General features: G+C 33.0%; 1 protein-coding gene across 1 annotated transcript in view; it reads left to right on the forward strand.

Moving 5' to 3' along the window:
- Positions 1-19,767, forward strand: part of LOC117329636 (heat shock 70 kDa protein 12B-like) — a 26,530-nt gene continuing 6,763 nt past the window's right edge. The window contains exons 1-4 of the mRNA XM_033887663.1: positions 1-47; positions 2,812-3,161; positions 3,777-3,998; positions 4,486-4,642. Of these exons, the coding sequence (XP_033743554.1) occupies positions 38-47; positions 2,812-3,161; positions 3,777-3,998; positions 4,486-4,642 (739 nt within the window). The 5' untranslated portion in view covers positions 1-37. The remainder of the gene's footprint in view (positions 48-2,811; positions 3,162-3,776; positions 3,999-4,485; positions 4,643-19,767) is intronic.

Raw genomic sequence — 19,767 nt, forward strand, 5'->3', positions numbered from 1 at the left:
GGATATCAGCGATCCAGGTGGAACGTTGTACACACATATGTGTAGAGGTATGTACATGTATGTAAATGTATTTCGTGTGTGCACCGTCGGATACAATTTTAGTGTTTTCACTGCGAATTTATGTCTTTGCTTAATATGATATTTAAGTCAGTAGATCTTTTTCGAAAACGTTGCAGTTTAGACATTTCAAATTTTCCCAATAGAATTCCATGGAGAAAGTGAAAGTAGAATGAGAACACGTTTAGAAGAGTTTACCCTGTCCGACCTCGACCAAACGAACAAATGGAAATTTATCATAAAATGATTTCCTTGCATCAGTATTTTCTTCTCGTCAGGAATGATGAGATAATGTTTCGAGACAATGGAATTTAAATAGAACAGGTTCAAAAATGTATAGTCTATTTCTGAAAAGTTCTTCAGAAATCTCATAGATAATGCTATATAAATATATGGTATGTAATGTTCAAAACTAGTATAGTTGTACTGTACATCATGTATAATAACGTAGACGGTAATGGATTTGCTGTGTAAGGATATAGAACAGTCTCAATAATAAATAATAAATCTAAACATAAACCTATTTTCTTATTGTCTAGAAAACAAATCAAATTTGATTTAAAATAATAACCATCTGATTACAATGTTCCCTATTGATAAGCTAATGGTAGCTTGATATTAACCATGGTATCGTATTTAAACAAAATAATCTGCAGTACATAAAGCAAACAATGTTCCATTTACTTTCAGCTGATTTATATAGTGACATGTTTATGTTTTTTTTTACTAAACAATGATTTAATGCTTACATTTGTGTAGGAATTGGGGATGCTTGTTTACTTACATAGCTGCATTACGTTACGCAATGAATTAATCCCACCTCAAATATACTCAAATATGCGTCAATGTTTGTGTTTAAACCTTGTAAGTGGGTCTTATCATTTGCAAGGTTATTTTGCGTAATGTTGATCTCTGACCTAAACCTCATGTCACTGTAACGGAAATAATGACATGCGTTTTAAGACAAGTGGTTGGATTTTGAACAATAAAGGTATTCTTTTGAAGGTGGTCGGTTGGCACAGTGGTAGCACACTTGCCTTTGACGTAGGCTGCAGGGGTTCGATTCCCCATCGGACGGGAATAGTTATGCGTCATCTGTCCGAACACGTAGCATACTTGCCAACTTTTTAAAATTCTCATGGGGGAGAAAGTGCGTGAGCGACATTTTTGACTGGAAAACACATTTCACGCGTGCGACACATTTAGCAAACAAAAACTAAGGGGAGATAATTTGCTATTGGAAAATAAATTCCTTGCATGAACACTTAAGCTTCCTTCCCTCACTGAAAAAAAGGGGGAAAAAAATTATTTCAAGCTTGGCCAATGATCTTTTTTATTCAAGTTTGGAAAGATAATTATATAAGCAACAATTAAGTTACAAAAAAAAAACCTGCAAAATTACATCATTTTTAATTATTTCTGGAAATGATTTAACTCACTGTTCACTCTAAATAAAAGTATTTACTTAGATATGTTATGAAAACTATGTTGTAAGATAGATGTCAGTCAATTAAATGCAAATTATCACAATGATGTCACTTTCTATCAAGCTTTCTCTCCAGCAGTAAACTTCAAAAGAAAATACCTAAACTGTCACGATAAATATCTAGAGTACAATATAATATCTCAATGAAATTTCAAATGTTTCCGTTGGATTACAACAAAGACAACGATACAAAAAAAATAAAAAGGGCTGTACCAGCAGTTGTAATCAGTTAGGCTTAAAACTCAGTACTCAAAGTTTTAACATGACAGTATTTAGTTTAAGAAAGTGAGTATTTGTGGACATGTTTCTGTCTTTCAAAATGTGAATTGGGAAAGTTTCTGCCAAAATAAGTCTCTGCTAATAGTGACACAAAGTATGCTGATGCTACGGTGATTGAAACGACGTTACCTACCGGCAACCAGGCCTTCGGTCTAACGTTATATGGTCGTTATTGTGAATTTATTTCCTTGTGATAATTATCTAAAGATCATCCAATGTTTAAATGTATTTAACATTTCAATAAGCAATCTGTCAAATTTGATACTCCGTTGATAACATTGCCAGTGTTGTTTTCACTTCTTCTGTCCGAGATATACTGTCAAGTAGAGGTCGTTTATGCGCTTGACATCAAAGGCAGTATACGAAGCCATTTACAAGCGTTTAATCAACCATGACTGACCTGCTACAAAACCATCACCACGCGTCCTCAGCTTAATTGGTTTTAATTAATTGTTTATTTATCGGGGTATTGTCACCCTTGCAGTCAGTGAAGTGTCCGAATTTCGTTACGGTCTGTGAGCAGGTCAGTTAACTGACCAATGCCCCACATATATGTCTTTCACCAGCCAGCAAGCGTTACCTGTCATAGGCCTAAGTGAATCTAACAAGATGAATAGGGGCTCCATACGGGGTTATCAAGACATATTCTCCAAAATCGGGAGAATACACTATGTTTTATCTATACGATCGGGAGACGGGGCAGGGAGTCTGGAATCGGGAAATTCCCGACTAAATCGGGAAAGTTGGCAAGTATGACGTAGATTTGCCCCGAGTTCTCCGGTTTCCTCACACAGTGAGACCCTCGCAAGCTTCCATTTTGGCCATCAAGCGTGAAGCAAATAAGTTGGAAAACCTGTTTCGCAGTTTCTGTAAAAATAAACAAAGCTTACATTTAGGCATTCCTTTGTTGTTTGAAATAGAATATTTCAATATATAGTTCAACCAAACTAGTAATACATATGTACGTTACTTGTTCACCCGTTTAACAGTGGCCATGGCGAAATGTATTGGAACCGGAACCAAAGATAATGGGAAGGCCAGGAAACCTGAGCTAGTTGTAGCTTTGGATTTCGGCACAACTTACTCCGGATATGCCTACGCATTTCGGCAACAATTTGAGTCGAATAATTTGAATGTGACGCTGAACCCTGCATGGACAACATCCACGGATGGTCTGCTGTCTAAGAAGACCCCAACGTCACTCCTTCTCAACCCCCAGGGGCAGTTCTGTGCGTTCGGAACAAAAGCAGACGACAAGTTTGCAGAACTAGCAGGCGAGGACCAGCATCAGGACTGGTTCTACTTTCGGAGATTTAAGATGAAATTGCATTCTAAAAAGGTATGCCAAATATGTTCTTTTATTAGTCTCAATGAAATACCAATATATTACCATAATAGTATACAAAATATATACCCACACAAGAAATGTCAACGTTTTAAGAATGTATTAGATGACAGAATCATCAAAACAGTAGATAATATGGTGCATTTTTATTATGTATTTACAAATTATTTTGTATACACAGACAAAATTTCTTAAGGTAAAATTCATATTAATTTCATGTGAAAAGTTTCAGGTCAAATTAACATCAAAAGAGCGAAAAAATAAATCCATGTCAAGAAATTAACCTAAATCTGACTTGAAATTGACATGAACATGACCTGAAACCGATCTGAATTTTACCTGTAATTAACACAAACCTGACCTGAAATCGACCGGAAATTTGACCAATTCAGGCATATTCCTTGTCATTGACCTGAAATTTCTTCATGTGAAATTGACCTCATTTTCAGGCCATTTTCTGGTCTATATTTTTTCAGATCAAATTTGCCTCAAGATATTTTGCCTGTGTATAGACCAGTTGATATATAAAACATTCCCATTTATACTGTCCCATACCATTCTATACACAAACACGTAGCTAACATACACAAATGCATGTTATCTTCACAGGAGTTGAAGCGGGGTCTAAAGATGAAGGATGAGCTTGGGAAACCTATGTTAGCATCCACTGTATTTAGTTTAGCTATTCGGGGTCTAAAGGAGCACTGTCTTGACACTTTAAGGAGCCATGAATCTGTTGATCCGGCCTCATTTGATATTGTCTGGGTCCTCACTGTACCTGCTATATGGAGGGATTCAGCGAAACAGTTTATGCGCGAAGCGGCTGTGGAGGTAGGGCACTTTCCACGTGATGTGTATGGTTAGGTTGTTGCAGAAGCTGTCTGAGACATCGTGTTCTTAAAAATTGTTAGGGCATTATCTGTTTTTAAGGGTATTTTATGTACAAATTTGAACGGGGACTTAAAATGTCATGAACATAGAAATCTAACAAAATATCAATGAATGTCTATAATAAAGTTTGCTTCCTTTGACGATTTAAATAAATAAGCCATTGACCAATTCTGAAGGCCCTATTTAGAGGGCGAATTTACGAAAACAACGATACAAAAAAAAAAAAACGTTTTGTCTTTTATCCTATTCAATATTAATAGCCATCCAACTCCCGAGCTATTCTGCCTTTCCTTTATGTTAAACAGATCAGAAGTTATCATTCAAACCCAATATCCGTTGCTTTTGCAGGTCAAGTTGAATTTATCTTACTAAAAATAAATATTTTTTATATACATACCACTAATTATTGTTATCCTTTGACCCACAGGCTGGTATCGACGGCCGCAACCTCGTTTTGGCGCTGGAACCGGAAGCAGCATCATTGTATTGCCAGCTCCTTCCAATCAACAAACTTCACACTAATAAAGAGACTCGTTTCACTGTTTCCCGTCCAGGCACCACCTTCATGGTTGTTGATATGGGAGGTAAGTCTACTTGATCCTTCAAAGTATCAGAGTTGCTAAAATACACCATAATGCGCCACCTATCAATGCTTGATTTAATCACATATTTTGGTTTTCACAATATAGCATTATCAAAAACGTCTGAGGTAGCACACCACAGTAAGACAGCCTGGCCATGGGCAATTTTTTTGTTAAGCAAATAACTCCTGTATTATGATATGCATAAAAAATGAAAAAATAAATGTACACTATAATTGGTATATCCAGTATGAAGTAGTACATACAGGCTTCACATTTATTAAAACAAAAATCAATAAATTGGTTCCGGATTTTAAATATCCGGATTTTCCGAACGTGTGTTTACACAGGAAATTTAGTTTCGCCTACAGCGCAAAATGGAAGCCCACAGAAAAGGTAAGATAGCGGAAAAACTTAATTTACAACATATGTCCAAACAAGATTAATTCTGTCTTTGGGATAGAGATATTTAATTTTAAATAGGTTTCAGAAAAAAAATTGTGTAGAGAATTGTGCCATTTTGGGTCAAATATCATAATATTTTGCAATTTTTGAGAATTTTTTAAGCTGTTACCATGGTATTCACAGCTCTAAAAATCACAGAAAATATCAGTTTACTTATCCTTCAGAGCTCTATTAAAATTGCAAATGTTGTACAGATTTCAAATATATATACTTTATTAGAGGTTATATGTAAGGTTAACTGGCAATGTTTACATATCTAAAGCATGTGCCATATTTTTCAGAATTTGGCATTTTTACTGTACACTGCTACCTTATAAGGGCTGAAAAATGTTATTTTTTGGAAATTGTGCTTAATTATGCTTGATTAAGCTTCATTTTAGTTCATTATTGCTCAAAAATGCATAAAAACAATTTAAAACTTGTTTATTATCAGGCTTGTCATATTAGAGGAATCAAGGGAGGTAACTCGCATATTTACCCATTTTAAGGGTGGGTTAATTAAGCATAATGTTAATGAGTCAGTGTAAATTGAAAAGATATTCTATGTTTTATAACAAACCCAAAATAACTTATTGGGTATCTAACAAACCATATAGACTGAATTCTGGTTTGTTTTACCTGATTTATTACCCCGTATCCATGGAAACTATTACAGTAAGTGTTATTTTTTGAAATATTTGGTGAAACCATTATTTTCAATTTATTTATACATTGGTAAGCATGTAATTTCAATTGATGGAGTGTACGGTTGATACAATATTGTCAATTATTGTCACTTCCTTCGGTAAAGCAGAAAAAATAGCATTTTCCGCATAAAATGGGATCAGCGGACACTTTCATATGATCATTGGTACATATCTGAATTACCGGGGTGGAAACAGATGACTGTGATGTCATAGGCATGACATTTTGAAATCTTGGATGTCATGTCATGATTTATCAGTTAGAATATTGCATGTGTTGCTAAGCTGAGGTTTGGAAAGGAATTTGGTTATTTATTATGACACCATTGAGTATTTATGACGTCATAGATACCATCTGATGACGTCATAGTTACTGATGACGTCATGGTAACTATGACGTCATATTACAAGGCTAAATTTGATAGTTGTATAGTATTTTTTGCTTGATTACATGCACAGAGACTCAAAGTACCACATTCAACTCAAAACACAACTTTATTCAAGAGATATACAGAATTATGGGAGTTTTCATCTTTAAAATTACCTCCCCTTATTACTGGATTGGGAGAAAAAGTTGTCAAAATACACCTCTCAGGGAAATCAGCAATACTCGGTGACTATTAAAGATACACAGTAACCCGATATGTCATTTTGTTCGTCGGAACATATTCTAGACATTCATGGGGTTTTTAGTAAAATTAGAATTAACAAAAGTGATGTATAAGGTAGCACACCACAGTAAGACAGCCTGGCCATGGGCAATTTTTTTGTTAAGCAAATAACTCCTGTATTATGATATGTATAAAAAATGAAAAAATAAATGTACACTATAATTGGTATATCCAGTATGAAGTAGTACATACAGGCTTCACATTTATTAAAACAAAAATCAATAAATTGGTTCCGGATTTTAAATATCCGGATTTTCCGAACGTGTGTTTACACAGGAAATTTAGTTTGGCCTACAGCGCAAAATGGAAGCCCACAGAAAAGGTAAGATAGCGGAAAAACTTAATTTACAACATATGTCCAAACAAGATTAATTCTGTCTTTGGGATAGAGATATTTAATTTTAAATAGGTTTCAGAAAAAAAATTGTGTAGAGAATTGTGCCATTTTGGGTCAAATATCATAATATTTTGCAATTTTTGAGAATTTTTTAAGCTGTTACCATGGTATTCACAGCTCTAAAAATCACAGAAAATATCAGTTTACTTATCCTTCAGAGCTCTATTAAAATTGCAAATGTTGTACAGATTTCAAATATATATACTTTATTAGAGGTTATATGTAAGGTTAACTGGCAATGTTTACATATCTAAAGCATGTGCCATATTTTTCAGAATTTGGCATTTTTACTGTACACTGCTACCTTATAAGGGCTGAAAAATGTTATTTTTTGGAAATTGTGCTTAATTATGCTTGATTAAGCTTCATTTTAGTTCATTATTGCTCAAAAATGCATAAAAACAATTTAAAACTTGTTTATTATCAGGCTTGTCATATTAGAGGAATCAAGGGAGGTAACTCGCATATTTACCCATTTTAAGGGTGGGTTAATTAAGCATAATGTTAATGAGTCAGTGTAAATTGAAAAGATATTCTATGTTTTATAACAAACCCAAAATAACTTATTGGGTATCTAACAAACCATATAGACTGAATTCTGGTTTGTTTTACCTGATTTATTACCCCGTATCCATGGAAACTATTACAGTAAGTGTTATTTTTTGAAATATTTGGTGAAACCATTATTTTCAATTTATTTATACATTGGTAAGCATGTAATTTCAATTGATGGAGTGTACGGTTGATACAATATTGTCAATTATTGTCACTTCCTTCGGTAAAGCAGAAAAAATAGCATTTTCCGCATAAAATGGGATCAGCGGACACTTTCATATGATCATTGGTACATATCTGAATTACCGGGGTGGAAACAGATGACTGTGATGTCATAGGCATGACATTTTGAAATCTTGGATGTCATGTCATGATTTATCAGTTAGAATATTGCATGTGTTGCTAAGCTGAGGTTTGGAAAGGAATTTGGTTATTTATTATGACACCATTGAGTATTTATGACGTCATAGATACCATCTGATGACGTCATAGTTACTGATGACGTCATGGTAACTATGACGTCATATTACAAGGCTAAATTTGATAGTTGTATAGTATTTTTTGCTTGATTACATGCACAGAGACTCAAAGTAACACATTCAACTCAAAACACAACTTTATTCAAGAGATATACAGAATTATGGGAGTTTTCATCTTTAAAATTACCTCCCCTTATTACTGGATTGAGAGAAAAAGTTGTCAAAATACACCTCTCAGGGAAATCAGCAATACTCGGTGACTATTAAAGATACACAGTAACCCGATATGTCATTTTGTTCGTCGGAACATATTCTAGACATTCATGGGGTTTTTAGTAAAATTAGAATTAACAAAAGTGATGTATAATAAGGGCTGAAAAATGTTATTTTTTGGAAATTGTGCTTAATTATGCTTGATTAAGCTTCATTTTAGTTCATTATTGCTCAAAAATGCATAAAAACAATTTAAAACTTGTTTATTATCAGGCTTGTCATATTAGAGGAATCAAGGGAGGTAACTCGCATATTTACCCATTTTAAGGGTGGGTTAATTAAGCATAATGTTAATGAGTCAGTGTAAATTGAAAAGATATTCTATGTTTTATAACAAACCCAAAATAACTTATTGGGTATCTAACAAACCATATAGACTGAATTCTGGTTTGTTTTACCTGATTTATTACCCCGTATCCATGGAAACTATTACAGTAAGTGTTATTTTTTGAAATATTTGGTGAAACCATTATTTTCAATTTATTTATACATTGGTAAGCATGTAATTTCAATTGATGGAGTGTACGGTTGATACAATATTGTCAATTATTGTCACTTCCTTCGGTAAAGCAGAAAAAATAGCATTTTCCGCATAAAATGGGATCAGCGGACACTTTCATATGATCATTGGTACATATCTGAATTACCGGGGTGGAAACAGATGACTGTGATGTCATAGGCATGACATTTTGAAATCTTGGATGTCATGTCATGATTTATCAGTTAGAATATTGCATGTGTTGCTAAGCTGAGGTTTGGAAAGGAATTTGGTTATTTATTATGACACCATTGAGTATTTATGACGTCATAGATACCATCTGATGACGTCATAGTTACTGATGACGTCATGGTAACTATGACGTCATATTACAAGGCTAAATTTGATAGTTGTATAGTATTTTTTGCTTGATTACATGCACAGAGACTCAAAGTACCACATTCAACTCAAAACACAACTTTATTCAAGAGATATACAGAATTATGGGAGTTTTCATCTTTAAAATTACCTCCCCTTATTACTGGATTGGGAGAAAAAGTTGTCAAAATACACCTCTCAGGGAAATCAGCAATACTCGGTGACTATTAAAGATACACAGTAACCCGATATGTCATTTTGTTCGTCGGAACATATTCTAGACATTCATGGGGTTTTTAGTAAAATTAGAATTAACAAAAGTGATGTATAAGGTAGCACACCACAGTAAGACAGCCTGGCCATGGGCAATTTTTTTGTTAAGCAAATAACTCCTGTATTATGATATGTATAAAAAATGAAAAAATAAATGTACACTATAATTGGTATATCCAGTATGAAGTAGTACATACAGGCTTCACATTTATTAAAACAAAAATCAATAAATTGGTTCCGGGTTTCAAATATCCGGATTTTCCGAACGTGTGTTTACACAGGAAATTTAGTTTCGCCTACAGCGCAAAATGGAAGCCCACAGAAAAGGTAAGATAGCGGAAAAACTTAATTTACAACATATGTCCAAACCAGATTAATTCTGTCTTTGGGATAGAGATATTTAATTTTAAATAGGTTTCAGAAAAAAAATTGTGTAGAGAATTGTGCCATTTTGGGTCAAATATCATAATATTTTGCAATTTTTGAGAATTTTTTAAGCTGTTACCATGGTATTCACAGCTCTAAAAATCACAGAAAATATCAGTTTACTTATCCTTCAGAGCTCTATTAAAATTGCAAATGTTGTACAGATTTCAAATATATATACTTTATTAGAGGTTATATGTAAGGTTAACTGGCAATGTTTACATATCTAAAGCATGTGCCATATTTTACAGAATTTGGCATTTTTACTGTACACTGCTACCTTATAAGGGCTGAAAAATGTTATTTTTTTGAAATTGTGCTTAATTATGCTTGATTAAGCTTCATTTTAGTTCATTATTGCTCAAAAATGCATAAAAACAATTTAAAACTTGTTTATTATCAGGCTTGTCATATTAGAGGAATCAAGGGAGGTAACTCGCATATTTACCCATTTTAAGGGTGGGTTAATTAAGCATAATGTTAATGAGTCAGTGTAAATTGAAAAGATATTCTATGTTTTATAACAAACCCAAAATAACTTATTGGGTATCTAACAAACCATATAGACTGAATTCTGGTTTGTTTTACCTGATTTATTACCCCGTATCCATGGAAACTATTACAGTAAGTGTTATTTTTTGAAATATTTGGTGAAACCATTATTTTCAATTTATTTATACATTGGTAAGCATGTAATTTCAATTGATGGAGTGTACGGTTGATACAATATTGTCAATTATTGTCACTTCCTTCGGTAAAGCAGAAAAAATAGCATTTTCCGCATAAAATGGGATCAGCGGACACTTTCATATGATCATTGGTACATATCTGAATTACCGGGGTGGAAACAGATGACTGTGATGTCATAGGCATGACATTTTGAAATCTTGGATGTCATGTCATGATTTATCAGTTAGAATATTGCATGTGTTGCTAAGCTGAGGTTTGGAAAGGAATTTGGTTATTTATTATGACACCATTGAGTATTTATGACGTCATAGATACCATCTGATGACGTCATAGTTACCATGACGTCATCAGTAACTATGACGTCATATTACAAGGCTAAATTTGATAGTTGTATAGTATTTTTTGCTTGATTACATGCACAGAGACTCAAAGTACCACATTCAACTCAAAACACAACTTTATTCAAGAGATATACAGAATTATGGGAGTTTTCATCTTTAAAATTACCTCCCCTTATTACTGGATTGGGAGAAAAAGTTGTCAAAATACACCTCTCAGGGAAATCAGCAATACTCGGTGACTATTAAAGATTACACAGTAACCCGATATGTCAGTTTTGTTCGTCGGAACATATTCTAGACATTCATGGGGTTTTTAGTAAAATTAGAATTAACAAAAGTGATGTATAATAAGGGCTGAAAAATGTTATTTTTTGGAAATTGTGCTTAATTATGCTTGATTAAGCTTCATTTTAGTTCATTATTGCTCAAAAATGCATAAAAACAATTTAAAACTTGTTTATTATCAGGCTTGTCATATTAGAGGAATCAAGGGAGGTAACTCGCATATTTACCCATTTTAAGGGTGGATTAATTAAGCATAATGTTAATGAGTCAGTGTAAATTGAAAAGATATTCTATGTTTTATAACAAACCCAAAATAACTTATTGGGTATCTAACAAACCATATAGACTGAATTCTGGTTTGTTTTACCTGATTTATTACCCCGTATCCATGGAAACTATTCCAGTAAGTGTTATTTTTTGAAATATTTGGTGAAACCATTATTTTCAATTTATTTATACATTGGTAAGCATGTAATTTCAATTGATGGAGTGTACGGTTGATACAATATTGTCAATTATTGTCACTTCCTTCGGTAAAGCAGAAAAAATAGCATTTTCCGCATAAAATGGGATCAGCGGACACTTTCATATGATCATTGGTACATATCTGAATTACCGGGGTGGAAACAGATGACTGTGATGTCATAGGCATGACATTTTGAAATCTTGGATGTCATGTCATGATTTATCAGTTAGAATATTGCATGTGTTGCTAAGCTGAGGTTTGGAAAGGAATTTGGTTATTTATTATGACACCATTGAGTATTTATGACGTCATAGATACCATCTGATGACGTCATAGTTACTGATGACGTCATGGTAACTATGACGTCATATTACAAGGCTAAATTTGATAGTTGTATAGTATTTTTTGCTTGATTACATGCACAGAGACTCAAAGTACCACATTCAACTCAAAACACAACTTTATTCAAGAGATATACAGAATTATGGGAGTTTTCATCTTTAAAATTACCTCCCCTTATTACTGGATTGGGAGAAAAAGTTGTCAAAATACACCTCTCAGGGAAATCAGCAATACTCGGTGACTATTAAAGTTACACAGTAACCCGATATGTCGTTTTGTTCGTCGGAACATATTCTAGACATTCATGGGGTTTTTAGTAAAATTAGAGTTAACAAAAGTGATGTATAATAAGGGCTGAAAAATGTTATTTTTTGGAAATTGTGCTTAATTATGCTTGATTAAGCTTCATTTTAGTTCATTATTGCTCAAAAATGCATAAAAACAATTTAAAACTTGTTTATTATCAGGCTTGTCATATTAGAGGAATCAAGGGAGGTAACTCGCATATTTACCCATTTTAAGGGTGGATTAATTAAGCATAATGTTAATGAGTCAGTGTAAATTGAAAAGATATTCTATGTTTTATAACAAACCCAAAATAACTTATTGGGTATCTAACAAACCATATAGACTGAATTCTGGTTTGTTTTACCTGATTTATTACCCCGTATCCATGGAAACTATTCCAGTAAGTGTTATTTTTTGAAATATTTGGTGAAACCATTATTTTCAATTTATTTATACATTGGTAAGCATGTAATTTCAATTGATGGAGTGTACGGTTGATACAATATTGTCAATTATTGTCACTTCCTTCGGTAAAGCAGAAAAAATAGCATTTTCCGCATAAAATGGGATCAGCGGACACTTTCATATGATCATTGGTACATATCTGAATTACCGGGGTGGAAACAGATGACTGTGATGTCATAGGCATGACATTTTGAAATCTTGGATGTCATGTCATGATTTATCAGTTAGAATATTGCATGTGTTGCTAAGCTGAGGTTTGGAAAGGAATTTGGTTATTTATTATGACACCATTGAGTATTTATGACGTCATAGATACCATCTGATGACGTCATAGTTACTGATGACGTCATGGTAACTAAGACGTCATATTACAAGGCTAAATTTGATAGTTGTATAGTATTTTTTGCTTGATTACATGCACAGAGACTCAAAGTACCACATTCAACTCAAAACACAACTTTATTCAAGAGATATACAGAATTATGGGAGTTTTCATCTTTAAAATTACCTCCCCTTATTACTGGATTGGGAGAAAAAGTTGTCAAAATACACCTCTCAGGGAAATCAGCAATACTCGGTGACTATTAAAGTTACACAGTAACCCGATATGTCGTTTTGTTCGTCGGAACATATTCTAGACATTCATGGGGTTTTTAGTAAAATTAGAGTTAACAAAAGTGATGTATAAATAAGGGCTGAAAAATGTTATTTTTTGGAAATTGTGCTTAATTATGCTTGATTAAGCTTCATTTTAGTTCATTATTGCTCAAAAATGCATAAAAACAATTTAAAACTTGTTTATTATCAGGCTTGTCATATTAGAGGAATCAAGGGAGGTAACTCGCATATTTACCCATTTTAAGGGTGGATTAATTAAGCATAATGTTAATGAGTCAGTGTAAATTGAAAAGATATTCTATGTTTTATAACAAACCCAAAATAACTTATTGGGTATCTAACAAACCATATAGACTGAATTCTGGTTTGTTTTACCTGATTTATTACCCCGTATCCATGGAAACTATTCCAGTAAGTGTTATTTTTTGAAATATTTGGTGAAACCATTATTTTCAATTTATTTATACATTGGTAAGCATGTAATTTCAATTGATGGAGTGTACGGTTGATACAATATTGTCAATTATTGTCACTTCCTTCGGTAAAGCAGAAAAAATAGCATTTTCCGCATAAAATGGGATCAGCGGACACTTTCATATGATCATTGGTACATATCTGAATTACCGGGGTGGAAACAGATGACTGTGATGTCATAGGCATGACATTTTGAAATCTTGGATGTCATGTCATGATTTATCAGTTAGAATATTGCATGTGTTGCTAAGCTGAGGTTTGGAAAGGAATTTGGTTATTTATTATGACACCATTGAGTATTTATGACGTCATAGATACCATCTGATGACGTCATAGTTACTGATGACGTCATGGTAACTATGACGTCATATTACAAGGCTAAATTTGATAGTTGTATAGTATTTTTTGCTTGATTACATGCACAGAGACTCAAAGTACCACATTCAACTCAAAACACAACTTTATTCAAGAGATATACAGAATTATGGGAGTTTTCATCTTTAAAATTACCTCCCCTTATTACTGGATTGGGAGAAAAAGTTGTCAAAATACACCTCTCAGGGAAATCAGCAATACTCGGTGACTATTAAAGTTACACAGTAACCCGATATGTCGTTTTGTTCGTCGGAACATATTCTAGACATTCATGGGGTTTTTAGTAAAATTAGAGTTAACAAAAGTGATGTATAAATAAGGGACTGAAAAATGTTATTTTTTGGAAATTGTGCTTAATTATGCTTGATTAAGCTTCATTTTAGTTCATTATTGCTCAAAAATGCATAAAAACAATTTAAAACTTGTTTATTATCAGGCTTGTCATATTAGAGGAATCAAGGGAGGTAACTCGCATATTTACCCATTTTAAGGGTGGGTTAATTAAGCATAATGTTAATGAGTCAGTGTAAATTGAAAAGATATTCTATGTTTTATAACAAACCCAAAATAACTTATTGGGTATCTAACAAACCATATAGACTGAATTCTGGTTTGTTTTACCTGATTTATTACCCCGTATCCATGGAAACTATTACAGTAAGTGTTATTTTTTGAAATATTTGGTGAAACCATTATTTTCAATTTATTTATACATTGGTAAGCATGTAATTTCAATTGATGGAGTGTACGGTTGATACAATATTGTCAATTATTGTCACTTCCTTCGGTAAAGCAGAAAAAATAGCATTTTCCGCATAAAATGGGATCAGCGGACACTTTCATATGATCATTGGTACATATCTGAATTACCGGGGTGGAAACAGATGACTGTGATGTCATAGGCATGACATTTTGAAATCTTGGATGTCATGTCATGATTTATCAGTTAGAATATTGCATGTGTTGCTAAGCTGAGGTTTGGAAAGGAATTTGGTTATTTATTATGACACCATTGAGTATTTATGACGTCATAGATACCATCTGATGACGTCATAGTTACTGATGACGTCATGGTAACTATGACGTCATATTACAAGGCTAAATTTGATAGTTGTATAGTATTTTTTGCTTGATTACATGCACAGAGACTCAAAGTACCACATTCAACTCAAAACACAACTTTATTCAAGAGATATACAGAATTATGGGAGTTTTCATCTTTAAAATTACCTCCCCTTATTACTGGATTGGGAGAAAAAGTTGTCAAAATACACCTCTCAGGGAAATCAGCAATACTCGGTGACTATTAAAGATACACAGTAACCCGATATGTCATTTTGTTCGTCGGAACATATTCTAGACATTCATGGGGTTTTTAGTAAAATTAGAATTAACGAAAGTGATGTATTATAAGGGCTGAAAAATGTTATTTTTTGGAAATTGTGCTTAATTATGCTTGATTAAGCTTCATTTTAGTTCATTATTGCTCAAAAATGCATAAAAACAATTTAAAACTTATTTATTATCAGGCTTGTCATATTAGAGGAATCAAGGGAGGTAACTCGCATATTTACCCATTTTAAGGGTGGGTTAATTAAGCATAATGTTAATGAGTCAGTGTAAATTGAAAAGATATTCTATGTTTTATAACAAACCCAAAATAACTTATTGGGTATCTAACAAACCATATAGACTGAATTCTGGTTTGTTTTACCTGATTTATTACCCCGTATCCATGGAAACTATTACAGTAAGTGTTATTTTTTGAAATATTTGGTGAAACCATTATTTTCAATTTATTTATACATTGGTAAGCATGTAATTTCAATTGATGGAGTGTACGGTTGATACAATATTGTCAATTATTGTCACTTCCTTCGGTAAAGCAGAAAAAATAGCATTTTCCGCATAAAATGGGATCAGCGGACACTTTCATATGATCATTGGTACATATCTGAATTACCGGGGTGGAAACAGATGACTGTGATGTCATAGGCATGACATTTTGAAATCTTGGATGTCATGTCATGATTTATCAGTTAGAATATTGCATGTGTTGCTAAGCTGAGGTTTGGAAAGGAATTTGGTTATTTATTATGACCCCATTGAGTATTTATGACGTCATATATACCATCTGATGACGTCATAGTTACTGATGACGTCATGGTAACTATGACGTCATATTACAAGGCTAAATTTGATAGTTGTATAGTATTTTTTGCTTGATTACATGCACAGAGACTCAAAGTACCACATTCAACTCAAAACACAACTTTATTCAAGAGATATACAGAATTATGGGAGTTTTCATCTTTAAAATTACCTCCCCTTATTACTGGATTGGGAGAAAAAGTTGTCAAAATACACCTCTCAGGGAAATCAGCAATACTCGGTGACTATTAAAGATACACAGTAACCCGATATGTCATTTTGTTCGTCGGAACATATTCTAGACATTCATGGGGTTTTTAGTAAAATTAGAATTAACAAAAGTGATGTATTATAAGGGCTGAAAAATGTTATTTTTTGGAAATTGTGCTTAATTATGCTTGATTAAGCTTCATTTTAGTTCATTATTGCTCAAAAATGCATAAAAACAATTTAAAACTTGTTTATTATCAGGCTTGTCATATTAGAGGAATCAAGGGAGGTAACTCGCATATTTACCCATTTTAAGGGTGGGTTAATTAAGCATAATGTTAATGAGTCAGTGTAAATTGAAAAGATATTCTATGTTTTATAACAAACCCAAAATAACTTATTGGGTATCTAACAAACCATATAGACTGAATTCTGGTTTGTTTTACCTGATTTATTACCCCGTATCCATGGAAACTATTACAGTAAGTGTTATTTTTTGAAATATTTGGTGAAACCATTATTTTCAATTTATTTATACATTGGTAAGCATGTAATTTCAATTGATGGAGTGTACGGTTGATACAATATTGTCAATTATTGTCACTTCCTTCGGTAAAGCAGAAAAAATAGCATTTTCCGCATAAAATGGGATCAGCGGACACTTTCATATGATCATTGGTACATATCTGAATTACCGGGGTGGAAACAGATGACTGTGATGTCATAGGCATGACATTTTGAAATCTTGGATGTCATGTCATGATTTATCAGTTAGAATATTGCATGTGTTGCTAAGCTGAGGTTTGGAAAGGAATTTGGTTATTTATTATGACCCCATTGAGTATTTATGACGTCATAGATACCATCTGATGACGTCATAGTTACTGATGACGTCATGGTAACGATGACGTCATATTACAAGGCTAAATTTGATAGTTGTATAGTATTTTTTGCTTGATTACATGCACAGAGACTCAAAGTACCACATTCAACTCAAAACACAACTTTATTCAAGAGATATACAGAATTATGGGAGTTTTCATCTTTAAAATTACCTCCCCTTATTACTGGATTGGGAGAAAAAGTTGTCAAAATACACCTCTCAGGGAAATCAGCAATACTCGGTGACTATTAAAGATACACAGTAACCCGATATGTCATTTTGTTCGTCGGAACATATTCTAGACATTCATGGGGTTTTTAGTAAAATTAGAATTAACAAAAGTGATGTATAAGGTAGCACACCACAGTAAGACAGCCTGGCCATGGGCAATTTTTTTGTTAAGCAAATAACTCCTGTATTATGATATGCATAAAAAATGAAAAAATAAATGTACACTATAATTGGTATGAAGTAGTACATACAGGCTTCACATTTATTAAAACAAAAATCAATAAATTGGTTCCGGATTTTAAATATCCGGATTTTCCGAACGTGTGTTTACACAGGAAATTTAGTTTCGCCTACAGCGCAAAATGGAAGCCCACAGAAAAGGTAAGATAGCGGAAAAACTTAATTTACAACATATGTCCAAACAAGATTAATTCTGTCTTTTGGATAGAGATATTTAATTTTAAATAGGTTTCAGAAAAAAAATTGTGTAGAGAATTGTGCCATTTTGGGTCAAATATCATAATATTTTGCAATTTTTGAGAATTTTTTAAGCTGTTACCATGGTATTCACAGCTCTAAAAATCACAGAAAATATCAGTTTACTTATCCTTCAGAGCTCTATTAAAATTGCAAATGTTGTACAGATTTCAAATATATATACTTTATTAGAGGTTATATGTAAGGTTAACTGGCAATGTTTACATATCTAAAGCATGTGCCATATTTTTCAGAATTTGGCATTTTTACTGTACACTGCTACCTTATAAGGGCTGAAAAATGTTATTTTTTGGAAATTGTGCTTAATTATGCTTGATTAAGCTTCATTTTAGTTCATTATTGCTCAAAAATGCATAAAAACAATTTAAAACTTGTTTATTATCAGGCTTGTCATATTAGAGGAATCAAGGGAGGTAACTCGCATATTTACCCATTTTAAGGGTGGGTTAATTAAGCATAATGTTAATGAGTCAGTGTAAATTGAAAAGATATTCTATGTTTTATAACAAACCCAAAATAACTTATTGGGTATCTAACAAACCATATAGACTGAATTCTGGTTTGTTTTACCTGATTTATTACCCCGTATCCATGGAAACTATTACAGTAAGTGTTATTTTTTGAAATATTTGGTGAAACCATTATTTTCAATTTATTTATACATTGGTAAGCATGTAATTTCAATTGATGGAGTGTACGGTTGATACAATATTGTCAATTATTGTCACTTCCTTCGGTAAAGCAGAAAAAATAGCATTTTCCGCATAAAATGGGATCAGCGGACACTTTCATATGATCATTGGTACATATCTGAATTACCGGGGTGGAAACAGATGACTGTGATGTCATAGGCATGACATTTTGAAATCTTGGATGTCATGTCATGATTTATCAGTTAGAATATTGCATGTGTTGCTAAGCTGAGGTTTGGAAAGGAATTTGGTTATTTATTATGACCCCATTGAGTATTTATGACGTCATAGATACCATCTGATGACGTCATAGTTACTGATGACGTCATAGTTACTGATGACGTCATGGTAACTATGACGTCATATTACAAGGCTAAATTTGATAGTTGTATAGTATTTTTTGCTTGATTACATGCACAGAGACTCAAAGTACCACATTCAACTCAAAACACAACTTTATTCAAGAGATATACAGAATTATGGGAGTTTTCATCTTTAAAATTACCTCCCCTTATTACTGGATTGGGAGAAAAAGTTGTCAAAATACACCTCTCAGGGAAATCAGCAATACTCGGTGACTATTAAAGATACACATTAACCCGATATGTCATTTTGTTCGTCGGAACATATTCTAGACATTCATGGGGTTTTTAGTAAAATTAGAATTAACAAAAGTGATGTATAAGGTAGCACACCACAGTAAGACAGCCTGGCCATGGGCAATTTTTTTGTTAAGCAAATAACTCCTGTATTATGATATGCATAAAAAATGAAAAAATAAATGTACACTATAATTGGTATATCCAGTATGAAGTAGTACATACAGGCTTCACATTTATTAAAACAAAAATCAATAAATTGGTTCCGGATTTTAAATATCCGGATTTTCCGAACGTGTGTTTACACAGGAAATTTAGTTTCGCCTACAGCGCAAAATGGAAGCCCACAGAAAAGGTAAGATAGCGGAAAAACTTAATTTACAACATATGTCCAAACAAGATTAATTCTGTCTTTGGGATAGAGATATTTAATTTTAAATAG

Source organism: Pecten maximus, chromosome 6 (assembly GCF_902652985.1).
Source record: "Pecten maximus chromosome 6, xPecMax1.1, whole genome shotgun sequence".
Lineage (NCBI taxonomy): Eukaryota > Metazoa > Mollusca > Bivalvia > Pectinida > Pectinidae > Pecten > Pecten maximus.